Source organism: Poecilia formosa, unplaced genomic scaffold, assembly GCF_000485575.1.
Source record: "Poecilia formosa unplaced genomic scaffold, Poecilia_formosa-5.1.2 Scaffold155, whole genome shotgun sequence".
Lineage (NCBI taxonomy): Eukaryota > Metazoa > Chordata > Actinopteri > Cyprinodontiformes > Poeciliidae > Poecilia > Poecilia formosa.
This window is the reverse complement of record NW_006800094.1, coordinates 847,537-875,073: the sequence shown is the minus strand read 5'-3', so window position 1 is coordinate 875,073 and position 27,537 is coordinate 847,537. Positions and strand designations below refer to the sequence as shown.

The 27,537-nt window shown below is 37.8% G+C and overlaps 2 protein-coding genes across 4 annotated transcripts in view; one reads left to right on the top strand and one right to left on the bottom strand.

The window, feature by feature from the left end:
• Positions 1-395: 395 nt before the first annotated feature.
• Positions 396-20,490, bottom strand: stard10 (StAR related lipid transfer domain containing 10). The gene is made up of 8 exons (XM_007564129.2): positions 20,125-20,490; positions 19,872-20,024; positions 19,620-19,797; positions 8,094-8,241; positions 7,851-7,954; positions 3,009-3,126; positions 2,474-2,526; positions 396-1,422 (listed from the first exon to the last, which is right to left on the bottom strand). The coding sequence occupies exons 3-8, from the start codon at positions 19,776-19,778 to the stop codon at positions 1,216-1,218; spliced, it is 789 nt and encodes a 262-aa protein (XP_007564191.1). The 5' UTR covers positions 19,779-19,797; positions 19,872-20,024; positions 20,125-20,490; the 3' UTR covers positions 396-1,215.
• Positions 20,491-23,518: 3,028 nt separating this feature from the next.
• clpb (ClpB family mitochondrial disaggregase) overlaps positions 23,519-27,537 on the top strand; it is a 33,641-nt gene continuing 29,622 nt past the window's right edge. For all 3 annotated transcript variants that reach the window (XM_016677422.1, XM_007564128.2, XM_016677423.1), the window contains exons 1-2: positions 23,519-24,167; positions 24,322-24,373. In XM_016677422.1, the coding sequence (XP_016532908.1) occupies positions 23,711-24,167; positions 24,322-24,373 (509 nt within the window). In that variant the 5' untranslated portion in view covers positions 23,519-23,710. The remainder of the gene's footprint in view (positions 24,168-24,321; positions 24,374-27,537) is intronic.

The following is a 27,537-nucleotide window of genomic DNA, read 5'->3' as shown; positions in this document are numbered from 1 at the left end:
CTCAGAAACCAGTAAAATGATGGAAACCTTTGTAGGAATATGTATTTATTTAAAGTCTACATACATTCAGACATCTCCCAAATTGAGAAGCTGTCATTGCATGAATGTAAATCTGCATTCGTCTGTGTGTGACCAAAAAAAAAAAAAAAAAAGGGAGATGAAGTTTGGGTTGTGGGTTCCAGCTGCCTTCTGCACAACTGCATAATTATGTGCTTAGAAAATGTCATGGAGACACACACTGAGGACTGAGAGACTTAAAGATCAAGACTAATATAGGTCTGAGTGCACCAGTGCAGCATGTTTGGGGTGTAAATCTCTGGAGGTCAGAGATCATGTAAGTAATTGTGAAAATATTGGATCTTGATAGGTCATATGTAGAATCAATATGCATGTTAAAATTTGTGTGCAAATGGTTTATTAAAAAGGCATAGTTCTTTTCAAAGTTATTTATGCCCAATAAACTTTTCCATTTTGTCTCATTACAACCACAAACTTTGTCGTATTTTATTTGGATTTGTGTGCAAAATTACAACTTGAATGGGAAATGACTAATTGTTTTACACTTCAGTTTAAATATATATATATATATAATATTAAAGCTTGACTTGCATTCAGCCAAATTTACTTTGACATCCCAAATATCCAGTCCAACAAAATTCCTTCAAAAATCACCAAATGAATAGGGTCCAGTTAAAACAATAATAAAAAAATCCATTCCACTTCATTGTTACGGTCTACTGTGTGTTGGACGATCTCATAAAGATTCAATAAAATAAAAAGACGTTTATGGTTACAAGGTGACAAGACGTGTAAAAGTTTTGAAAGTCTAAGTGCTACAGCAAGAATCTATGTATATATTTGGTAAGAAACTCTGCATTAGAAAACGACATCCCTTTAAAAAGAAAAAAAATAAACTTTAATGCTACTTTGAACACATCAAATGTTAGTTTATTTACTTCTTGTAGTATCGTTTGTGCTCCTTGTTTATGTGACGTGTCTGTGTTCATAAAATGTGTATGTAAATGTGACTGAGTTGGTAAAGTTTGTCCCTGTGCATGAATACCCACATAGTTGTCCTCATTGATATGTTTGCATATGCATTTCATGACCAATATCCAACGTACAAACAGAATCACATATACATACATGTAATGATGGGACGTTTATTAAGCATTTATGTATCCCTGCATTGCTGTTTGTATGAGCATGTTTGGTTTAGTCGCTGTCTTCTCTGTCATTAGTCTCAGCCAAAGAGCTCTCGTCGATATTCTCCAGGCTCTCCGCGCGCTGAATGCTCAGCTCTGAGAGTGGGATTGTAGCTAACGTGGTCTGTTCGGGGTACAGCCAGGGCTTGAAGTTGGGGCCGTGTCTCTGCTTCCACTCTGCATACTTCAGACAGGCTTTGCTGATCTTTTTCATTGCCTAGAACGAGGACAGAAATAATAATGAAACAATCGGTTTTGTTTAATATTACACATATTTCCACAGGTTAAACCAACAGTCTGCTGTTTCTATTAAAAAAAAACAAGGTGGACTGGATTGACACCAGACATGAAATACATGGGTGTTGAGGACAGAAGCAGCTCTGCAGATTAAATTTAAGTGATAGTACAGTGGGAAGCAGAAGTGATCATGTGAAACATGCATTCGTGGTTAACCATTTGTGTCTGGCAGAAACTTTGAATTTGAGTTTGCTGCTTTAGTCTTGCTAAATATTTTTGTCAGGTGTTTCTATTGCTTACTGAATTTCTATAATAAACATTTCTATATTTCAAAAGCTTTTGTTGAGAAATGCACCAATGCAATCTTTTAGTTGAGGCAATCCTGCCACTCGGACTTCCATGTAAATTTATTCAGAATAAGTTTGCAAATTGCATGTTATCTAATAACGATTCAAAGTAACCGACTCAGTGCAAACTGAAAACTAAAACAGTACAGTATGTAAAGATTTCCGTCTGTCCGAAATCTTTTAATACACAATGGTGCAGTGACGAAGGATGGGTAGATAATCCACAGATCTTTTGAGCTTCAAAACTGCAAATATTTATATAAAGCATCTTGTATAATTAGAACCTACTACTAAGGTTCCTTCACACATTTCCGACTGTGTTTCCAATGAAAGAAAACTCACACAGGATGCTATGGATAGCAGCTGAAATGAAATGTGTAAATCAATTTGATTCATCTTTATGTTTCTACTTTGCAAATCCATTTAAGCTGCTCTTCACTGGTCATGGTAGCAGTCGGTCCCTTTCTTTCCTTACTTTCAACACAAAGTTAAACACCGCTCTCAGTAACAACCTAAGTAAACCCGCATTTCAGAAACGAGCTGCACAGAATGTTCTTTTTAGCAAGCATATAATTCCCACCGTGACAGCCCGTGTGCCATGACATACCATCAAGACGAAAGACTACCATTTGGACAAATGCGCAAGACACTCACAGGATCCGTGTTAATATGTGCATGACTTACGCGGGGAGCGAGGAAGTGAGAAGATTTGTTGACAACCCACTTGGGTAATGAGCCTGCAAAAAAGAAAGAAGGAGCTGGGTAAGTCTGAATAAGACAAGAAAGAGGTTGATGAGGGATGGGGCAGGTGGCTTGAAGAAGAATGTTAGGTTTTCTTTCATTGCATTTCACATCAAACACATGAAAGAGAATCTCCGTAACTCGATTCTTGTTGCATCCACGCAAACACATTGGGAAGAGGCAATTCTTGAGATCTAAGCAACAACAAGCATGGAAGTAAGAAAACTAAAAACAATACAAACAGAAAATCTGACTGGGGAAAAAGAAGGATCTATAAATAGACGGATCAAGCCGCAAATCTTGATATGGTTACCAGGACGACACATTTTAACATAAAGGTAAATGAATGAATAATTTATGCAGCCTGCATTAGCACCTGGAAGGGGGAGCATCTCTTTTCCCATCATTATGTGCAGCATCTACGCACTTTTGAACAGGGCTGTGCGCCGATTTGCTGCAGTATATGTGTATTATTTACCTCGTGGATCTACCTGGGCCATATAAGTGAGGGTACAATTGGTTGGTCCCTGGCTCTGAATCATGTAGCCCGTCTGAAGGGAAACGGCCCGCACCATGTCCTTTTTAGGAGGGTATTTCTGTGAAGACAACAATAAATTTATGCTTAGGTAAAGGGCACAACAAAACTGGATAATATCCCCTGCATTTTAATATCTATGAGAATAGAGTCCACATTTTTTATTCAATGAGGGCACAATATCTGAATTAAAAAAAAAAAGAAATTATAGATTCAAAGTTTTTCTAGACATTTTATCAAATAATCCGTCATGTTTGCAGCAAACATATTGAAATGTGTTTTTAAATTGCCACATTTCTATAGTTTTACATTCATTTGAAATCCAATGCACAAGACAAAGCACTAAAAGCTATACACACTGCAGCATACTGTATTATTATTACTGCTAACTCCTTTAGCTACATAGAAGATAATTATTGACTATAATGGCATGCAGAGCTGGTTAGCCAGCACGGACTGGAAAAGGCTCACTGCAGAGCACTAAAGAAGCACCCAGAGCACCAAGGAGATGGAAACTCTTAGCAGAGAGGAACTTCACATCACTGCTTTATGTTTTTTTTGTTTTGTTTTTTTTGGGGTTTTTTTTCCAGAGATCTGATGCTTGTTTTTGGCATCTCCTCTTCTCTGCCAACAGGTCACAGTATAGGAATTTCTGCTGAGCACACCTTGGCTGCTTGGTTCATGAATCATTTGCAGGATTCTCAGAAACCAAACAGCATCATGTTCTGAGCTAATGGGCATTTAAGTTGAACTACATCTCTCTGACATCCGGCAGATGCATACACTATATCTTATGCCTTGATCAACTGACAAAAAATAATCCTGGTAATTGATTATTAGCAGGATTAGTTATTTGAAAGCAGAGATTTTGGGGTTAAAAAGATAAAAACTTAAAAATATTCACTGAATTTTATCTGATCAGCAGCAGTGGTTTTAAAACTGAGTGTAACTTTATGAAAATTAGTGTAAAACTGGAGGACATTTTAAGCAACTGCCAACATGGCCGAGTCCGGCTGTACAAGCAAGTTCATTCTGAGTAAGATGCTAAAAGAAGTCTCCAAAAATTAAGATTTATATAGGACGGATCCAAAAAACAAACTTTAAATCTTAAAATCTCAGGTTCATATTGTGCAACAAACCTTTGTCCTGTCAGAAAATCTCTGGTTGTGAGCTTTAATCATCCCTTCAGTATGAAGACAACTAAAAATGACCTTGAGCAGATATCAAGTATTGTCAGATATTTTATGGGACAATTCTGCCGTGTGACTGCTGCACATCTGATTTTGTCCTCATTTGCCCTGACACACAAGCTGTTTATAAAACACACTGAACATTTTGTTACAATTGGGCCTCATTTCTCTCCAAGTCCAAATTCAATGTCTGACTTGCTTTGGTCAAAATGAAACATGGAAACATTACCGAAGCAAACACTCACAGCCCATCTCCCGAGAGAGCATAATGACATAACCCATCCATTCCCTCCTTTTTATAAGATTCAGGTCAAGGTTTTGAAACTACATTGAAGAGTTTACATCACCATTAGGAGAACTGACAATTAACACATCATCACATACTGGCTTAACAAAACAAAACAAACAAAAAAAAAAAACTTGTGACAATTCCTCTGATTTCTTCCAAAATGTTAAGTTTGTTCCCTTCTTTGATTTTCTTTATTGCAGCATTCAAAAAAAAGATGCTCTTGTTGGAAAAACAAAGACAGGTCTAATTTGGTAGAATATACAAGACAAAGAGCGTCATTAAATCCATACTCAAGTTAAATTACAATAAATAAAGATCTGCACTAGATAATTTTACAACAAGAATGCAAAAGGAATATCATAAAGAACTGAACTTCAGAGGGGTTGTCAGTGCATTCATGTGACATTAAAGCTGAGTGGAAACAGAGAAGATTTTTTTTTTTCTACGGTGAATAAAAGTAATTCACTTTTCCATTGAAAATTTAACTGAAGACTTTAGTCATTCCACATTATTTTCTAGCTCCATTCTCAAATTTATTTGTCTTATAGTATGTTTTAGGCATGCCTGTCTGCATCACTTGTTTATTTTAAAGTCAATGTCATATTCATTCAGATTAATAAGTTAAACAGTCTTCCATTCTTTAAGTCTGAAGTTCAAATGATCAGCAACAGTGACTTTGTCAAATCACACAGCTTAACACAAACATTCTTTCACGGACATGGATTCTATTATGTCCATAAACTCTAATTTAGGCAGGAATGTGGAAGACAAGCCGGGAGTTACAAGTCACATGAAATGACTTATGCTTCTGTAAACTTCGTTTTAGGGAGTATAACTCTGAAAGAGACAGAGAGGATAGGAGTGAAGGTCCAGGGGACTAAATACTTTATTAAACAAATTATTTAGACACTTTAGATTATTTTTAATGTGCAAAGATCTTCTCTAGTTTCTTTTATGCTTCCCTGCCAAACAGTCAAACCCTCTCTTAATCTTTTAAAGTGGTTCCTCATGGACTGCCACAAATTAAATCTTTTTAAAACATTTACTGACTGTCCCAACAGATGAAAGGTCCAATAACTGAAAGGTAGTAAATATGTATCCTTACTAACTACATGACAAACTGTGCAGGGCTGCTTTAAACTGCATAAACTTCAATACACAGTTTTTCTTTGAGGCTTTGGCTGCTTTTCAGCCCAATAGGAGACTCTTTCTCAAAAGAAAAGTTTTTCTTTGATAAGTCACCAAAAATCTGACTTACAAATTAACCATGCATGAAAAAGCTACTAAGCTCCCATGTTGTTTCATTACAGAAAGCATAGCAAAAGTTCTATTTTAAGCTGGAATCACATTACAAAGTATCCAAATATACAAATTTGTACCAATTTCAGTAACCTGCTCTATAAAAATAAAGGTGATACATTCTGACAAATGAATTGTTATAGTTATATGTAACCACTAGTATTTAAGAAATCACCTTACAGTTTCTCAAAGGCTGACATGCAGTCAATAAAAAGCTCAACAATGAGGGATCTCTAATGTCTAGTGTTAGCACTTCAGGCACAACATTATGACCAATGACAGATGAAGTGCATAAAACTCATCTCGACAAATCTTTTCTTACAGTTCCAAGTGTTAGAAATAATTAAATCTAAAAGTTAAAGATCTGATTGAGTTTGACAAAAGCCAAACTAAGATGACTGAGTTAGTGAAAAGTGCAGGCCTGGTGGGAAGTTCCCAGTCTGGAGTGGTCATTGGCTAACAAAAGCCGTCGTAAACAGATGACGTTCATGTGGATCGGAGGCCAGCCTGCACAATACTGTTTACTGCTGCTTAGCCAGTAGCCACAGATCAATCTGTGGCTATTTGAAAGGGGCAGTAATGGACATTTGGGTCTCAGAGTTGAACCATGAAGCAATAGAAGAAGGTAGACTTGTCTTATGAGTCATGTTTTCTCTTATTTTACATGAGTGGTATGTGCATGTTGCTTATTTGGGGAACAAATGGCATCAAGCTGCATTGGAGGAAGAAGGGAAGAATTTAGGTGGTCGATATTTTGAGATTTACTAACTAGGACTGGTTTGGCTACCGTCCAGAGAGACAATAATTTAAGAATATTTTAAGAAGCACAACAACCCTGAGGTGTTGCCAATTATCCGTATGTGAGATTCACAATAAAAATAAATAAATAAACAAACAAAACAGAGCTCATCCGTGTCCCACATGCTGACGAACTAGATTTGCTGCTCACCTTCTGAGGTAGAGCAAAGACTATGCCTCAACAGGTCAGTGCTGTTTCGGCACCAAAATAGGGAATCACAAAACTAGAATGGGGCCAAGATGGTAGAAGTTCATCTTCTGACATCTTCGTCTGACGGTTCAAACCCCGTCAGACTCGATCGCTGTGACCTTGGCCAAGATACTTCACCTGCCTTGCCTGTTGGTGACCATCACCATCCATCTGAATGTGAGTAAAAATAGGTTAATGACTGAATGTAGAGCAAAGCTCTTTGGAGTCATCCAGACTAAATAAAGTGCTGAAAAAGTTCAGGCCATTTACTGTTTAGAATGAGAGTAAAATAGTTTGACAGCAGAACCTCAACATGACTAAGAAGAACCTCTAGAGAATCTCACAGATTTTGTTTGTTCAAATTTTACAAAGCTCACTGCCTCATCAGTGTTACCCAACCAGTTTCTAGTCAACACTTTAATTTTGTTGAAGCAGCCTTGGTGACAGGAGATGATTGGGAGCTCAGCTCCACATCGGAAAAGCTGCCAATTTATCAGCAAATGTTTTGGGCTGAAGTAAACTTGTTACTCACATAATCTTTATGTTCTCTAATCACTATGTTTGTTCTACTACCACTTGATATTAAATGGGTCAAGTTCTTAGAAAGTACGTTTAGTAGCCAAAGTAATAATGTGCAGTGTTCATCTGTATCAGATTAATGATCTTGCAGGGAAAATGAAGCAGTACTGCCACATAAACCATCTACCGTAAAAGCTTCAAGGGGTGGAGAGTTGTGTCTCTCTGGACAGATGCCAAGCTGTCTCTTCTTCCTGGATGGACAGCTCCTCTACAGGATGAGTGAAATTCTAAGTGTCCAATGAAAGGTTTGCATCACCTCCTGTCTACATAAAGACATTCATGCACTACAATGTCCCTGGTAAAGTGGGCAGATGTTTTTTATTCAGCTGAGCCAACAAGCATCTACTTTGTTCCATTTATTTCACAATGCTGTATTCGCATTTATGTGCAACATAAAAAGGTTCTAAAAGGGTTCACTGCATGTGGTTGTCTATACATACGGCATGCTTAACAGAGTAGTTCATGATGATGTAATCCTTCCCTATTGGCAGCCAGGAGCGAAGCGTGATGACGTCCCGGTTCCGGAGAGGTTTCGGACACTTCCCTTTAAAACAAACAATGCATCTCCAGTAAAACAGACTGTTGAACAATAATATGCATTTCATTATGAGACTACTTCCCCTTACTACACAAAACCATTCAAGTAAAGAAAAACAATGTTTAGAACAAACAGTGCAACGTACATGAGTAGTATCCGACATCTGCATTCACTGTGAGCTTCCCAATATCAAAGGTCTCGATGACGTTTGAGTCCCACTTTCTTCTGTATTCAATGTCATGGAGAACATCGTACATCGTCTCAGCCGGCACGTCCTTACATACCATACGACACTAAAGGAAAGAGAACATTCATCATGAGGCTATAAAGGAAAAAAAACACACACAGGAGTAATGGAATGGATTATTTCTTCTCTCTGCAGTGCCTCGTAAAACTGTTCAAACTTCCTGAATCTTTTCAATTGTTAACAGAATTTTACTTGATAGACCAACACAAAAGTACTGCATAACTGTGAAGTAGAAGACAGTGATGCATTGCTTTCCATTTTTAACTACATAAAAAGCTTGAAAAGTGTTACAGGTATTTGGTTTCCAATCAAAACTGAAATTGAACTTTTTAGCCTCTCTGTGGCAGAAGTACCAACACTGCATATGACTTTAAAAATGACATCCTTCTCTTTCCACCTCCAAGGGGGAAACATGGAGAAGGAAGTGTCATGCTGTGCGAATATTCTTTGTTAGAGACAGAGAAGCAGGTCAGGACTGATGGGTAAAAGGATGGAGCCACACTTGACAGATTTGTGTTGAGTCATTTAAAAACATTCAACACTTTGTCATTACTTTTAAATTATGCACTTCTTTGGACTAATCTGTAAGAAAATCCCAGTAAAAGGAAGTTTGAAGTTGTAACTTAAAAAATAAGGAAAAGTTCAAGTTCAAAACACTAAACACCCCGTTTATTTCTCACTGCGCTCAGATCAAGCAGACACCGATTCATTTGTTTCACTCCTGCCATCTGAAAAAGGGTTAAGTATCAGATTGACCTGCAAAAATCTTAGCATTTACATACAATATTGCTGAAAAGAGGAATACAAATGAACAGGATCTTGCAGAGAAACTGCCACAAACAAACAGACCTATTTGATGTGGAAGTGTTTGGACATCAGCTGTTTGGAGAGCGTCAATGTCAGAAAGAGGGAGATTGGGTGTGAAACACAGAGAAAGGAAAGCACAACATCAGGAGAGAGATAGGCCACTAACCATAGATGAGTCATTACTAGATCTGAGCTCCAACAGAAAAACAACACATTCAGTACAAGTCAGAGACAGGGACATATGTCAGACAGCCTGCAAGAGTCAAGCATTGGCTCTGAATGATCTTTTTTAGCCGTCATTGTTTGACAGCTAACTTCTACCATTTGGAAAAAGTTTCAGAACTGATCACAAGATGTAAGCATAATGTCAATCATCCATCCATCCATGCCACCTCTTTCTTTGTGTCTTTTCAGGTGCTGCAAAGCTTATCAATAGAACCAGGGACCTCCTGTCTTTGCTTCTGTTTCTTTGCCAAGCAAAGAAACGCCTCAAACCCTGGAGTGCAGCCGTTGCTGGAGTTACAACTGTCTCGGGGACGCATCTCAATAATATCAACAAGTACAACGGAGGAGCGGCAAGTGAAAGAATCCGCAAAAATGAAGAGATCAATGAAGGAAAGCACTTGTGAAACAGACAAAGTGAGCAAGAGAAGACAAGCAAATGAGAAGGAAATGGACCCAGTCTGTCCCAGAAGATTTAAAGTCCCAATACTAATCAGTCGAGAAGGCAGCCTGTCTTTATCCATCTGTCTCTTCCCATTCCCCGAGGGATTCATTTAGAAAAATTATGCTCATTACTGCTAGGAAAGCTCTTTGAATAGAATGGAACTTGCGCTGTTCAATAAAAATAGCATATAGGCTCATCCTTTTAGACCAATATCAAACTGTTCTGTAACGACATAATATAACATCTAAAGTACTCTCTTAGACATGAACAAGTTACTTCAACTATAATTGCAGTCCAGTACAAACAGCTTGAAAAATCTGTCAGCAGAAGTGTAAACAGAAGCATAAAGACTGCAGAATGGTTTGCAAATCTTTTAACATCTTCTGGGATGTAATGTTAGACTGAAATTCAGAATCTATATCAACTACTCAATAATGGTGTAAAGCCACAAGTTATGCAGCAACATAGGTTGACTTTCAGATATGGACTTTTTCAAGGAACGTATGAGCAAGACACCCCGCTTCAAGCTACATGTTGTATTACAATAGAATGGTGATGAATTAATTGTGATCAGCTTGACCTTTCACCAACTGAAAGCATTTTGTGCATTAAAAAAAAGTCCCCATGTTTTAAAAGAACCAATTAAACAAAGTGAACAACAACATAATCCTTGTCTGGAAATGCTTAGCATTTTGTTACATTTTAAATTTGAGCAACGTTTGGGTATGTATCCACATAAAAGCTGTTTTCACAAATCATTCCTATTTGTAATTTTTCTTAAGTACTCAAAAACACGGCACTGTTTTTAGACTCAAACAAAAACAGGAATTCAACCAAAACTGTGAGGGAACTATGCCAGACCTTTTGTGGGTTGCTGTAAACATGCCAAAACGAAAACAGACAACCAGGCGTAGAGCAGAAACATTGCTATTAAATTTCAGTTTTCAGCTTAGAGGCTGGGAAAAACACTTATACCTACGAACAATTTAGAGTGACCAAATAATCCAGTAGTCATGTTTTGGGAGCAAGAATGTAAAGCCCAATGGGGAACAACACTTTCATACAGTACGACTTTAAACAGAAATCACAAAAACATCCTCAGTGTTTAAGAAATGTTTTGTTCTACTAAATGCTTATAGTCCAAAAGATCATTTTTATTTGTTTTTTATTAAGCTGATATCTACTGAAATTAGAACTTTATGGTCTTCATTGACGAATCATATTTTTTCGTTATGTAAAGATCTAAAGCAATTGAATATGCATGTTATTTTTGGCTAGCAGTGAACGAACTTGAAAAATGTTTTGCAGAGCTTAAAATATAAAACAGGCGTGCATTTCTCTTGAAGCGTGTGAAATGTAACAGGAAGTCACATACACTCATTTTAACTGTCAAACCACCAAGGTTTACATCAAACATGCAGCCCTTAGACTAAGATACACCATTATTGTGATTAATATTAAGGATACTGATATAAAGCTCAGGTAAAAGAAAGCATTGCTAAAAGAATGAACCACAACTCAGAGCTTAGCCATGAAAAGGAGAGTGCAACTAAATGCTTTTGAATGCACACATGCTAGCTGCTTAAATAATACTCAGAAACCTGACCAAGAACAGGGATCAAAATTTATTTAAAAAAATTATTATTTCTTAGAAACTATTTTCAAAGAAAATATTTTCAGATATTAAAACAAACCCTAGGGGAGCACAGCAGCTGGTCAGTCACTTTTTTGTTTAAAATAAATAAATAAAAGCGATCCAATTGTTCAATTGTGTTTCGTACAAATGCTGTGATAAGCTTGCACCTCCGCTACGAGGGTGAAATATCAGCTTATTTAGATCCAAAATTGACCTAATTGTGTTGTAGTGTGGAACTGGGCAGGAGATAAACGTCCTTTCAAACTTTGTGGGGCCTCACATGGTTTGGTCTCGTCATTCTCTGTAGTAAAGTCTAAAACAAAAGTAACCACAGAGAGCAAAAGACACCAAGTCACATACAAGCCATACATATGGTCATCTGTTAAAAACAATGACTAGGCACAGCAGGCGACATTCAGTGAAAGGTGACAAAAAATTGGTTTTACTGTAAAAGTTGTGTAAAGTCACATTTTCCACTACTTAAGAACCACACACAGACAAAATATGTCCGACACATCTTCATCAGAATGCCAGAAACAATGCTTCAGTACTTGCAACTTGCTACGCTTGATAGCCAACAACATATTCTTCAATGTTTGCATGGCTGTGTGCGTGTGTATGCGTGTGTGAGCGCTTGCACGTAGATGGATTGCCAAATCCAAGGTACAGTAGGTCAAAAAAAAACTCCAGTGGGAATAAAGGATGTGTTGTATCCACAGGCAAACTGAAACAGGAGTAGGAGGAAGGAGGACAATTGAATAAAAAAAGTGAAAGAGGAGAAGTGAAGGGGCAAAAGGCATTCAGTAGAAAATGAAGACATACACCCTGTTAAGCACAGATCTGTGTAATTCTATTACATACTAATTCAGTAAACTCAGCATAGGAAGCCCAGAGTGAAGGGGGAAAAATAGAGGCAGGTGAAACAGGGTTCAGAAAGATCCAAAGGCCAGAGTAGAGACCAAAAACAGAAATCTATCCAGTTGGTTATGATTATCCACAGTATAGCATCCACCCACACCAAGCACCCAACAATCCCTTTTCCCCTCTCATGTAACTCAACTCACCAACTTTTCCTTCTTTGCTTTGGTTCCTCCATCAAACACTTTTTTTCCCCATTTGCCCTCTCATACCTGCTCTTCCTCCTACAAACATGTCAGCTCTCGTCATCTTCTTTTGAGAGATGATACAAAAATGCCAAAAACAATTCTGGGGATGTTTCATGCAGAGCTTTCCTCTGCATCTGCATGGAAAAGGAAAATCCCAGAAGGCTATTTTTTTGTGTGTGTTAGTGTTTGCCTGGACAAATGTTTCTGTAGTGTTATATTAAAATTTATGCTAAAATAATTAAATGCACAAAAAAAGTAAAAACAAAAATTCTCTAAGTAACTGCCTGCTTTAGTTATGAAAAAAGAGGAATCGCTCAACTCGGACAGCTTCAGTCAGAGTATGCAAACAGAATAAAACATTTATTATTCATAACCTAAATGTCTAAACCAACAGCAGCCGCAGTTCTGATTTTGATGACAGAGCTGTAAACCTTCTCAGCTTATACGTCTAAGCGACTAAAATAAGGTTTGTACAATTAACCTCTGATTAGAAGACAGACATATTTGGATAATTAGAATCTTGACCACCAGAAAACATGCCAAATCAAGATGTTGGAACTAAAGGCACCGCCACCTACAACTCCAAATAAAGTTGTTTTAATATTACAGATAAACTGCAAGTTATGTCTGTAAAGCAGCAGACTGCAGGCTAGCTACCAAAGCAGATAGCCTGACTGAGTTAACCTACTAAAATCAGCTTCTGATAATTGTGTTGCTCCATCCAAAGCAAAACAATAAGTTGATTTCAAAAGGTGCTTCCTCTAAATTGTCTGATGAATAGAAAATAATTGATGAATAGGAATTATAAATGTGGTTAATAGGATATTTAGCACCCTAATAACTCATGACAGTTTTAATATGCATTTTTCTTTACAATTTCTGATTCAAAATCTAAGAATTTAGGTCCAGATAACTAGTCGCTCCCATTAATTATTCTACATGCATCAGCAGAACTACAGCCTTTTATTCTGTCTATAAATAGAACGGCTGTATCTGTAGCATAGCTGATTGCCAGCCTCCTAAAATGTGTACAAAGACTACTAAACTGACGAAGGCTGAATAATAGTACAGCCCTTTGTAGAGTGGAAGATCAATTGCTCGAGCCCCGAAACAAAAGTTGAGACAATATCATACGATGGAAAAAGCAAGCTCATGTTACTGTTATATTTACATAAAGATAAGAGGCAGTTATAGACAGAGGCCCAACCCAAATGACTAACGTGTGCGTGTGTGTGTAACTGTTTGCAAACTACAGCTGTCATTAGGAAATACAGCTGGTGTAAATAATTTAAAAAGGCACGAATAAGAAGATTTGTTCCTTTGCATTCATATAGTGGACATACAAAGAGTTAACACGCCAATGAAGCAGACTTGCACCGTGTTGATTATGTTACACCAAAAATCAACAAGAGCTTGGCTCCCAGGTAAGATCCCAATTCATGGTATGATGTTGGATCCCCCGCCCACTCTGCGTATGAAGATAACACTAGTGCACATTTAGATACACACCCATGTATGCACACATCAATTTATTTAACAAAGTAAACACCTGGTGGTTAACTCACGCTCTTCAGACCCGGATACAGCAGCAGGAAAAAGGACTGCTGTTACATCTCAACCCATTCTGTTTGCTTACTGTCCCAAGCAGTACTGAAAGATCACATTACTGTCAGCTACTGTGGTATACAGGCCAATTTTCAAGACTGGTGGACTGAGGAAATTGTAGTCCTCTAACAAAGAAAGCGTTGAGCGCAACTTGATCCCTTCATTACTGGATCAGTATTGCACGATTACATTTTTTTGACATCCCAGTTTCTCCCAATTAAAATGTACATTTGGCTAACTTTGACTTAGAAACCTAATGACTGCAGTCATCTACTCTATTTAAAGTGAAAAAAGTACTTTCTTTACACCTGCCAAGTCTGCTCAGTGTATAATGAATAGGAAAATGAGGCTGGTTCATGGTTTTCTGTATGAGCCAAGAGCATTAGAGCATGTTGCCCATGAAAAAAAAGAGTTATTAGCCAATTAGAAATCACTTTGTGATCAATAAGCATTTTTTTTTTTTTTTTACTTCATGTTCCTTGTGTAAATATCCACATTCTTAAAAAGGTATTCCTTTTTTCATCAGTGACATGGGAGTGAGGGTATGTTGCATGAATCAATTTATACCCCTAGCTAACTGGGGTATACATTTTTAAATTTATACCCATGTTAATGTATAAGTGTACTTCAACATACAATTTAAAGTATTGTTGAAGTACAGAAAATGTCCTCATGCTGAACCATCAACCACTAGGTCAAATGAGAAACAGATAATAGAGTTTGCTCACTGCATATTTGCACAAGTTCTTCACATTAACTGACTAATGGCTACTATATCATTCAAACATCCTTTTTTGTTACAATGAACAATTATACTCTGATGCATTTCTGGGAAGAGGCAGTCATTTTATCGGTATAACACACAAAGAGGTATCAAAAAGTTTGTGAAAATGTAAGTACTTTCATGGATGTTACAATGCTAAGCAATACAAGCAAAAGAAGTGAATCATCATCCATTTTCTACCCTTCACGTTTTTTTGTATGAGCTTCAAGGCTTGATTTTCTTTTGCTGAACAAAAGTTATGCTAAGACAAAAAAAAAGATTCAGTTTTCAGAATTAAGCATTATGATTGTTTTGACCAAATCTGTCAAATCTGTTACTTTCATGTACAGTAAATTCCTGCTTGCCTTCTCTCTAGAAAAGTAGATCCAACTGCGTGACCTGGGTGAATAGATTAAAACTCAGTCATCAATACTGCTACAGACTTTTTCAGCATGGTTATGTTGTAGAGAGCAGTGAAATTAAATTTCAGAATATCTTGCACCGCCTAAATCAAAGAGAAACCTCTCTCTTTATGATTGGAGTAAAAACTGCCCAGCGCCTCACACATGCAAAGAGGCGACATTTTAGCGCCGAGTTATTGATCCAGAGCACTTTACAGTGTGAAAATCATAGAAACAGTCCATCAGTGACACCTTTTGAACATGTGAATCAACCCTACATCAGATCTGCAAAACTCTACGTTTCAAGCCGTGTGTCTTTTCTTCTTAAGGAAGATACAAGAGATATGTTTGTGTCTGTGTGAGGGCTGCTGACTTCAAACATTTTCTTTCAACACATTTCCAGATTATTTTTCTGTCACAAAATCTGTTTGTCTCTTTTTTCAACATCAACAACCAATGCTTGCTGTTTGATAAAAATAAAAAAAAAACTGCCTCCTTATCAATGCACCATGACAGCAGATTCTGCACTGTGCTGCGAAGAGATTATTCTTGCTCCATTATGCTTGATCAGCATTGTATGACTAACAGATATGCATTTATTTATACAACTCCCCACACTACTGCTACATACTCCAAATGAAATGAGAGGATGAGTTCAAAGGATAAAGAATTTTTTAATTGAAAAAGTAACCAATAAAAAAGAAAACCTACTGTAGCCTTGAAAAATATTGTGTGCTTCTGAATATGAAGTAAACGCTAGAAAATGTTTTTAATTTGGACTCAAATGTGAAGAATTACTTTGTAAAAGTGTTCATGCCACTCGCATCTTTTCACAGTTTTTCATATTACATCAAGAAGCTTTAATGTGGTTTACCTAGATAAAATAATTTTTAAAAAATGCAGGAAAAATATTGGTGCTCCGTTTTCTTTTTGCAAACAAAATCTGATAAGAGCAGCATGCAAGTATTCAGACCCCAGACTAAAACTTTTAATGGCAGTTGTGGTGTTACTGTGGTACAATTATAGTACTAGGCATATCTACAGATCAAAATTTCTACCCAGGTTCTTTTGCTACAGAGCTGAATCACAATCTGATTGGATAAAGAGTTTCAATAAACAAAACATTTTTAAGTCTTGCAACAAGTCATCCATCCTAACACAACATAAGTGACCTGAATTTGTACAGTGCTTTTCTAGTCATACCGGCCACTCAAAGCACTTTACACTAGATCCATATTCATCCAACTGTTCTCACAAATGCATACACACACACTCATATATATGACCAGCGGCACATTGACATGTGGTAGAAAGAACCTGGAATCAAACCGACAACTTCCAGGTTTCAAGATGATGACTCTTCCCACTGAACCATAGTGACCACAAAGCAAGAACCAAATTAGTCAATTGTACCTCTGTATGTTTAGGGCTATTATCCTGCTGAAACAATAGCCTGAAATTTCTTATGCCTGGAATTTAAATTCTTATGCAGCCTTCAACAGGTCATCTTCCAGGACTGCCCTGCATTTCTTTGGTCAATCTAGAGCAAAACCTAGCCATAACCTAGGAGAGCATAATGCTGCCATCACCGTTTCCCCATGTGGTTGGTGTTTTGAAGATGATATACAATGTTATGTTTTCTGCCATGCACAAATCTTTGCAAATGTTGACCAGATCTCATTTCCTCTTTCATAAAGTCCCATTTTATGGAAGGTACAACTGTCCTAAGGTACAGCTGTACACGCACTGAACTTATGTTACACATAAAAAGGCTCCATTCCTAATGAACTGCACTTTTGAAGTAAACTTTAGGCAAAAGGTGTCAAATACAGATGCATATCACATGTTTTGAGGCACTTAAAAACGTTCTTACATCTTCTTCACAGTTATATCATTCTTAATTCTATACTACTGCTTGTTTGGAGAACAATATGAAAAAGCTCCAGGGGTATGAATACTTCTGCAACACACTAGTTTTACTATCAGTAGTTGATTTATCTCTGGGGAAATAAAATTGCCTCTTAAGTTTTCCCACCTGCTCTCACTTCTGTTAAATAAGGGAAATTTTCCCATAGAGTGCATTAGGGTTGCATCAGCACCACTGTAAACATTTTATAACAGGATGTTACACTCGGGGCTTTCCTTGACAGTTGTTCTATAAAAAAATATATATATATATTTCAACCTACTCTTCCATGATTACAAATGGATGACATATAATTTTGTTTGTTAGTTTGCTTTGGAACTCTTCCTTTCAGTCAGCGTAAGCATGGCGAACAACTACAATGGTCCCATGCAGCAAAAAGCAGCAGCAGCATTTAAAGCATGTCAGCACTTTTGATCATATGGGAATTTAGCAGAGCTTTTCCCTGCATCCAGATTGTACGACTAGAGTGTAGATGTGCTGATGCGTCAACTTTCCTTTCATTCATGTTTTATGGATAAAGCATGGATAAAGAACTAGAATTGACTTTTACTTTATTTTTAAGGGTGGATCAAAAAGTTAATTTACTTTAAGCATTCAGTACAAAGAGCAAAGATTCATTTCACATAGATGATTATTCCATTTTAGGTGTTAATTTAAATAATTATGTTTTTAAAGATATGAAAACCAAAAATTCAGTTTCTCAAAAAGTTAAGAATATTTCACAAACTCGATTAAAAATAAGTTTTATTAAAGCAGAAGTTCCCAAAAAAAAAAAAAAAAAAAAAAATTCAAACAAAAAAATTCAAAAAACACGAACGCTGTATGTGCTGGGTTTTTACCATAGAATGGCCAACTTTCTGTTATTCCTCTGTCAATTTGATACAGTAGGGGCTTCCACACTTCCCATATGTGTCTTCTGTCACTTTTATCAGCAGTTAAAACTGTTTAATCCGTTGCTAACATGTGATGAGGCTCGCGCTGGGTTTACACCTGTGCGGCAGTGAAGGAGACCTGCTGCTGCTGTGAAGAGCTAAAGGTGAGTTAGAATCATGGCAGCAAACCAGCAAAACGCAAAGAACTTTTCACAGTTTTTCCCCCAAACTAACAGACTGTTGATTAAAACTGTTGGATGCAGGTAAAGTTAGCTCAAAGATGACTAGCTAGCTAATATCAATACAGCACCTTAAGCTTAACAAGTAGCATGTAGGCTACCAATGCTGTTGTCTATGTTCAGCTACATACATTCATTTTGCCCCCAAAAGAGCCATTCCCCCCAGCGAAAACACATCATTGAACCTGATAGTTATTTGTAATCCATGGGGGGGCAGAAAATGTTTGCAAACCACTGGGGGGGCCCAGGAGAAAAAGTTTGGGAACCACTGTGTTAAAGAAATGCCAGTAAATGCACCAATACTTGGTCTGGGAGTTCTGGCTCTTTTGCATTAATTGCTGCATCAATGCAGCGTGGCATAAAGATTATCAACAAGAATCTGCATTGATCTGGTATTGTTTTGGTGTCTCTTGTCAACATGTCGGAGATTCTCTATGGGGTTTAGGGCTGGTCAGTTTTCTGGCCAATCAAGCGGTAACATCATGGTCATCCAACCAGGCACTGGTAGTTTTGGATGTGTGAAAAGTCCTGCTGGAAAATGAAATTAGCCTATCCATAAAACATGGTGTGATCTAAACTCTAAAATTTTCTGGGAGACGGCTGAGCAGATGTTGAACTTGCTAAAATAAAGCACAATGCAGATGACATGGCTCCCAAAATCATTGCAGACTGTTGAACCTCCACAATAATCCTCGAACTTCCAGGAATCTGTATTCTCCACTCCTCCTCCAGGCTTTGTGATCTTGATTTCCATAAGAAATCCAAAACTTACTGTGATCTAAAAAAAGGGCTTCGGACAACCGAGCAACTGTCCGGTCCTTTTTCTACTCAGGTACGACACTTATGACATTGTCTCTGTTTCAGGAGTGGCTTAACTCAAGGATGCGACAGCTGTAGCCCATGTTCTGGACATGTATGCATTTGGTGGCTCTTCAAGCCGTTGCTGCAGCTGAAATCTCCTTTGTACACCTCTCATGACCTCTTTAATATGTTTTGTTTAATGTCCTCACAATGCTTGGCTATCCCTGTTGCTAATGGACCTTTGCTCCTAAAACATGTTTTCCTTCCTCTGAACTTTCATTAATTCACTCGGATACAGTCAGCTTCTTTACTGAAAAGACACGGTTACATATGCAGGGTGCAGGTCACCGTCTGCTGGACAACTGTCAAATCCACAGTCTTCCATCCACTGTGTAGGCCATAACAAAATATTTTTATAATAAAACTCATTTTTAAATTTGTCTTTGGTAAGATTCCAGCTTTGTGGGAAACTGAATTTATTCTAAAATATCCATGTCCTGTATTTGTATTGAAATACTTAAATAAATCTACTTTTAGATGATACTAGGATTTACTCAGACATCAGTGTAGACTAAAAAAAAAAAAACGTATTCGACTCACCTTAATTTTATGGACGGATTTGCCCTCCTCCAGCACCTGGGTCCATACCGTGATGCCCCCCTTGGTGTAGGTCATGGTCCAGCCCTCTTCGCACAGGCACTCCGCCTTGAAGCTGGCGAACGCCCTGTCGTCCGGAATGGTCACTGTCTGTCCAGACATGGCTTGTTGCCGAGACAAGCTGCGGGAGGAGGAGACTCTCACTGGAAAACACAGCTTTATGTCAACAAGAAATCAAGAAACCGAAGATATTACCTCCTCTTCTGTGGCAATAAGTTGTTTGATTAATTTTCCCCCGTGCAGGAAGCGTTTGTAAGGCAGCACCGCGTCTTGTGATGCTCTCTGTAAGCGTGTGTGCGCGCGCGCGCGTCCTGGCAGGTCCAAACACCGCAATCCTCCTTGAACAAACTAATGAAACAGAGGTGTGACTGACACAGCCTCGCACAGGTGAGCACACAAAGCTAAAGCGAACAAGTTAGAGGGGAAATGACATGGGCGAATATTGTACCGGTGGCTGAAGAAGTTTCTGTCCGCTTCTGCAGTCCTCAGTAAGATAAACCGCCTTTCTGTTCAACCATATGTTTCTGTCTTTCCGCTTGTCACCCCTTTTTTCTGCCCCTTTCCAGCTCTGTGGTCCACCTTCCTGATCTTCACCCCTCGTTGTCTCCCCCTTTGCCTTTTCTTTCAAATGTTTATTCCGTCAGTTTACAGCAATTAGCGGAAGGTCTCCATGTCTGCGGTACAGCTGTGGCAGGTGGTGGTGGTGGTGGAGATGCAGGCAAAAGAAATAAAAGGAAGCGGGAGGAGGAGGAGAAACCGAGCGTCGCAGGGAAAGCTACATTGAAATTGCACCTCCCCGTGTTACCTTCAGGTGCTCCTCGTAACGCTCACACCTCAACATGAATACTTGTGGCGTTTAGATGACTAGATTAGAAAAACGCTTCAGGTCAAAGCTAAACAGTTACAGTGTTGGCACTTTAACTCTTGTTGTTAGCTTAGTTTGGAAAGCATTTTCTTTTCTGAAAACTTTTTATTCGGTCTGGAAAGTTGCTTGTTTGTTTGTTTTTTAATGCATGAAGCTCAGCCTCACTTCTGAAGTGGTGCTTAAGCTGCTTTCCGAAGCACATATGGAATTTGATATTATCTGCAAGGTTAATTGGCCATAAAAAGCAGCTTTATTTTTTGTTTGTTTGTTTGTTTTCTGACTTCACGTCCATTTGAATGCTGTTTCAGTTAAGCAACAACTTAATTTAGCTTGTCCAATTAAACTCATATGTAGTAGACAACATTTTAGAGAAATGCAAGACCAAAATTAGCCGTATTTCATTTGCTTTTTAACTTTGGAAAAGCCTGCCCCCTGTTGGCTTCTCTGGGAAGGATTTCACTGTTTCTATGGAGTACAATTAAAGTATTTAAATGTATTACAATGTAGTATTTTGTCTCTTATGTCTTTATTTACTATTTTTATTCAGTTGCGTTACTATAAATCATTTTTTTATACACCCCTTTTCTCTCTCCATGGAATTTTAATGCTGTACCACCAAATATTGCTAATTTTGCAAAAGACTGCAGTGTTTTGCTAAAATGTGTGGTTTATTTTTGTCTTCAGTCTGCCTAACCAAAAGTTGTTTAGAGTCACAGAAGCTACATAGGCCTACCCCTTAATTTTTTTTTAACCTATATTTACAATATCTATTAGATTTTTTTCAGTATTTTTAAATGAAAGAAAAACTATTTCATTTTTGGGTGTGGGTTTAAAATAAAAAGTTAACTTTCACACTAATGGGGTATGAAAGCATTTCCTTTTACATAATGTTCAAACTTAACTGAAAACATCAAAAATAATACTTAGTTTGCAACCTAAAGACAAAAAAAAAAAACTTTACAAAAAATATTACAAAAGTTGCTACTAGAACAAAACTCCAAAGGCTAGCTCTTATTTGCTGCTTTCATATATATATATATATATATATATATATATATATATATATATATATATATATATATATATATATATATATATAATTGGTTATAATTTTTGGGCAAAGGAATTAAAAATTGGAGAGTCTGAAGAGCCACTTGTGGCTCCAGAGCTGCAGGTTGCAGTCCACTGGACCAGACAATTGAGGAAAGTTTAAAGTTAAAAACAGGGTTTCTTTTAATAAATATTCTGTGACATCGCCTGTGGTTCCTATTGGACCTCTAACATTTTGGGAGATAGGTCTTTTAAATATCAATCTGCTAGAATTATCTGCCAGACAGTTTAGGTTTTAATGACAGATATCCATTTTCTTTTGAAGATTTTATTGAAAAACTTTTTCTTAAAGATCCTTCATCCTACAAAGTCCATAGTTTACTCAATACTTCCACTGCTTTGTGAGAATTGCATAAAACCACAGTGCCTGTCATATAATGTCAGTTGCTCATGCCAATTCAGTTTTTCTAATTGTAGAACCAAATGCACGAATGTAATAATGGCCATTAACTACACCTGCCAACTGCTCAGATAAGCTCTTTTCAGGAACACGCTGTTTTGGCTCACAGGGACAGCCTTTTGCAGAAGCTGATCTATTCAGTAGTGGGAATGCAGAGTGTCATAACAGATGTGTTTGCTGGAGGGAATGAATGTCAAGTATCCATGACGGCAAACCCACACTGACACATCTGAAAGGTGCCTGCAGATTTATGCTGGCAGAGTATGTTGTTCTCGATGATTCATGTCTGCTGAGGGACAGTAAGTCTACTGCCAGCACACAATTTAGAACATTATACTCCACAGAAGGAAGTCCACTGAGGCTTATATTCTGAGGCAAAAAATATGTGTGCTTAGTTGGAGAGGGCTAGGTTTAGATGCCCACCAGTGTAACCTGGGATATCTAAAAGAAATCTCTGCATGACTTGTTTCTGATTAATTGTATCTGTATAGTGCTTTCATAGTAAATTCATTAGAGCATTTTTATGCACAGCAGAATCAAATCAAATCTGTGACAGGAAGCAATCAGATAAGAAAGCACGTTGATGCTATTTCAATCAGATCATAATAATAGGAAGTGCCTAAGATATACCGCATTTCCTCTTAAGTTTGAGCTTTAGCTCAGTCATCTTTGCATATGGTATTGTGATCCACCGTTTTTCACAGAAGCTTTTTAAAAAAACAAATTCCATAAAACTTGATAGTCATTTTGATTGTTCTAATAAACATAAATTGTGATGTACAAACTTTATTGTTTATAACGTTTATCCTTGCAGGTTTGTGAAGGGGCTGGTGCTTATCTGCAGTGGTCATGGGTGAGGGGTAGCGTACAGCCTGGACAGGTCAACAGTCCATCACCAGGTAACACAGAGATGCACCTTAACAATTGTAATTTGGCGCCATCTGGTGGTGTTCGTACTCAACGTTCACTGTACTGTAATACAAAATTGTTCATTTCAGTTTAAAAAAAAAAGCAGCACTCGCATAAGGTAATTGAAGTGAGTCCTTAAAATCAAAACAAATATGTCTCTGTTCCATCTGTCTCTTTAGGTCAAAGAATATACAGTTTTAAAGATGCCATAGAATGTAGGAACGTATTTTTTTTATTATTTTAATGAGTAACATTAATTTAAGACTTGCCCATACATAACAAAAATAAATGAATGTTCGAAATATTTAACTCTAAATACAGTTTTACCTATTAAAAAGTCATTAACACACACAGTTGATTATTTTTTCCATCCCATTAATGTAATTCAGATTTATCCATGCCTAAAACATTTCCCCTCCAAAGTGGATAGTCCACTACGTAAAACTAAAACATAAAAAAAGGTTCAGAGACCAAGCAGGGCTCCCTATGGTAACATTTCATTCAGACCGCCGCTTTGCTACTTTTCTGGAAGAACTACATTTCCCAGAATGCACAACATCCTGTGACGTAAAGGCTAGGATGAGGTGAAACGGCTATTTTCGGCTTACTACCTGACTGTAAGCAGAAGAACGGTGGGAGCTACACCTGAACCAACGCGGCGTTTTTCAACTCAGAGTGTCAAACTAATTACGGGTCGCTCTCTCACTGAGGGTTTCATCTACCTCATAATTTTTGGGTGAGTTTATCGCCATGTTATCATCCGTTCCTACCAGGCTGCTGACGCGAAGGTCGCGCAGCCTGTCACCGTGCGGTCGCGTGCTCCAGACCAGTGCCAGTGGAGCCACAGGTCAATGTTTCCGCGAAACACAGGCGGAGACCAACCGAAACCCTATCGTATCCACGTCCCGTGTATCCAGGAGGGGGATTTTGTCTGAAGAGACTGCTGTTACCAGCGTGAACCCATCGGTGCAGTACCACCACCTCGCCCCAAGATGGCTGTCAAACCTGGAGAACCGCCGTAGCTCCTGGGCGGCTCTGGCCAGTAGAGGGCGCCAAAATAACCAGTATTGGGAGGACAGCAGACAGAGTGGTGGGAGTGAGAGCCGGGGTACAGGTGGGGATGCCAGCCGAGCAGGACTGGCCTCAGCTGGTGTGCTGTCAGCCGCAGCAGTGGCCTTCTGCCTCAGGAAAGACTCCGATAACAAAGGTATACACGCGTTAAGCTGCCGTGTTCTCAATACTGCACATAAGTACACTGAAAAGTTTAAAAAATATTGTAGAAATACAATTAACTGCAATAACTGGTCATACACACTCTCTACTGTGTACTAATGTTATTGTTTTGCTTTTGAAATGACCAGATGATTCTCTTCTTGAGGCAGCAAGAACCAATAATGCACAGGATGTGTCCAGGTACAGCACAAGTTCACACACAAACACTCACCTGCTTTATTGTACGTTAATAAGTCATTAGCATTATTTCAGCTACTGGTAGCAAAATATACAAATTTGTCTCAGAATCTCAGAAAATATTAAGAGAATTTGCCATTTATTTGTCTTTCTTAAATTAGTGTTTCATAAAGTCTCTTGTTATAGTTTACATCTTGGAAAAGGTCTTTGTGACAGCATCATACAACCACTGAAAACTACGCTCACGCTATCACTTGGATCCTTCACGGGATGTTTTATTTCAACAAAATAAATGATAAGCTGTATTTCAGCTATTGGTATAAAATATAGCTGTAAAATCATGTTGAATTGGAAACTATTACTACTAATAATAAATCAATAATTGTTTGGTGTAACTTTGTAAAACTACAATAATTTTGAGCCATTACTAATATCACTTCTTGTTTATATGTGGTAATTCAGATGTTTTTTTTTTTTTATTTTCACCTCAAATTTGCAACCTAAACTAACAGATTTGTTTAAAAAATGTATGATTTCTCCCATTCTTTGTGTTTTTTTTGCCTCAATTACACAATCTTTTAAGATTGTTGAGTGATATCTTCTATACAGCTGTGTCGTGATACTTTTTAACATCAGTGAATCCCAAAAGTATAATTTCTTCAGAATTTATTTGAATCACATGAAATGTTAGTATTTCTCCAGCTGAACAAGTAAAAAATTGAGGGATTTTGTTTTGTTCTGAATAGCTTTCTCAAACCTCTGTTCATGTTCTTTGTACTCATTAATTAATAAAACTGTTTTGTCACTTTCACATTCAAAGGTTTTACATCAGTAAATAGCATTTGCTTCCTTGCTTCTTCTTTTTTGTAGGGAAAACATAATCAATAAAACATAATTGCTTTGCAACATTTCTTTTGATGGGAAAGTGATTTTTAATTTCACCAGGAATTTCAAACATATAATTTCATTTCCCCTTTTTGAATTCTGAACATGCTCATTGGATGTGATCTTTGCAGCGCAACGCAATGTGTTTGCCACATTCAGCCTGTATGGTCACAAATAAAATGCTGTGTGGACAGTTTCCAGAACAGTCAGGATCATCTACTGTTGTCAAAGCCGATTCTAAGCTGTTCTTCAGTTGCAGAGCTATGACAAACCACCAGGTGGCAGAGTAGGACCATCTGTTTCTGCAGGAAACGTTCTTAGGATGGATCTCAAACTTTAGGGTTTTTTCCTCTTACTTTTGTGAAAAGTAGTGTGTTGTAATGCATTATGAAAACATTTTTATAGATCTTAGTCAGATTTATTTTGCAGAAAATTGCTTTAAAATACCAATTATAAGATACCAAAAATAATAACTAATGCACTTTTTAAATTTGCTGGTCATGTTAATCTGACTTCCTATCATTTATTCATTTATACATTATATTCATATAAGGATACTATAAATGTTTATCTTAGAGCTGGCTGTGTGTGTTCTGATTCTGGTTGGTATCTAAATCCCCGTATCTGAGTGTGTGCATAATGTGTGTCTCCACTTTCAGGCTTGGGTTACCTGTCCACATGTGGCAGATGGTGTAGGTGAGAGTGCAGGGAGTCAGCCATTCAGCAGGTCACAGATGTGTTAAGTGCTTTGGTTGAGTTATCAGAAGTGGTGGAGTGTCAGGGTGTGTCTACTGAGAGGCACTCTTTCAAATCGAGGTCTGCTTTTTTAAAGGCTTTTAAAATGTCATCACTGCATAAAGGTTTGTTCCTTAACTTACTTAACTCCATAGTTACAAAAATACATTTTGCATACAGACATTTTAAATACAATTTGTGCTGATGGAAAAAAATATTCCCTTTTACATATATTTTGATGTTTGTTTACTCTTGGAATTATTGCCTCTATTTGGACCGTGTAGTTACAGAACTAAAAGGTAGGTTCTGGTAAGACACATGCAACATGATTCTTCAGCAGTAGCTTAACTCGATGCAACATTTAATGGAAGATGTTCCTGTGCAGTCTGGAAAAGTATTGAATTTGAGTATAAAGTCCATATGTCCATCCATCTGTGCCTCCATACATCTACGCTTTATCTTCACAGTAATGTTGGCATACTTTTATGGTAAAGTAGGCTTAAATAGGCCTGATGACTAGAACATTTGACTTTGAGAAAGTTTGGAATTTTGATCTGAAAAATCGATAGAAACCTTTTCATCATTGGTGTCAAAATCCAGTCCTTGAGGGCCGGTCTCATGTAACTCTTAAATGTCTCGGCTTCAACACACCTGAGTGAATTAATGAGGTCATTAGTAGAACTAAAGAGTTTGACTGCATGCAGAGGAGGTAATTCAACCATTTGATTCAGGTGTGTTGAACTAGACACACATCTAAAAGTTGGAGGACACTGGGCTGAGAGGCCTGCTGTTTGACACCCCTACTTCAGTTTGACTTGGTATATTTTTAGTGAGATCGAATTTATTGATATTTACTGTAGATTTCAGTTGGATCACAAAGTACAATTTCTGAAATATGGGAAAATAAAATGGCAAATGGATTGAATTTATATAGAGCCTTTACCAGTTGTACATTCGCCTCAAAGTGATTTACACTACAGTGACTGTCACACTAACCAACATGCACACATTATTACACCGACTGGTAGGCAACCTATGGTTAAGTGGGTTACCTACTGACACATCAATACATGAGAGCAGAAAGCTGGAATCAAGTTTACAACCTTCCAATTGCAAGACAACCACTCTACCACTGAGCTACAGTTGTGCATAGTAATACCAATTAGGCTTCAAGAAGTCCAATTTATCTAAAGTAGATTTTGGTCCAGTGCCGTATTCTTTTTTCAGTGAGATTAAATTGTTTTAGCTTGCCATCCTGGCTCCGCCTTTAACTTTTAAGATCTGTGCATTTTGGCTGGAGCCAATCTGCAGCTGCAGCATCAACCATTAGATCTGTATCCTAACCCTGCTACCTCATGCAGAACAGGCAGTGAAAACGGAGCCAGAGCGAATCGGAGCTGAGTGCAGACCAGAAAGAGGCCACCGTGTTGACTGTAAACACCGACACTGCCTGTCTGATCGGCACGAGACGAGACAGGAGGATTCCTTACACAGTCACATCCAGGGGGACAGTGGCACCGCAGCACCTGATGGTGTACCCTGAGGCT

Coding starts and splice junctions, on each gene's coding strand:
- stard10 (XM_007564129.2), bottom strand. CDS start 19,778: ATGTCTGGACAGACAGTGACCATTCCGGACGACAGGGCGTTCGCCAGC. Junction 8,242..19,619: donor AATCCGTCCATAAAATTAAG/GTGAGTCGAATA, acceptor TCTTTCCTTTAG/TGTCGTATGGTATGTAAGGA. Junction 7,955..8,093: donor AGATGTCGGATACTACTCAT/GTACGTTGCACT, acceptor TTTGTTTTAAAG/GGAAGTGTCCGAAACCTCTC.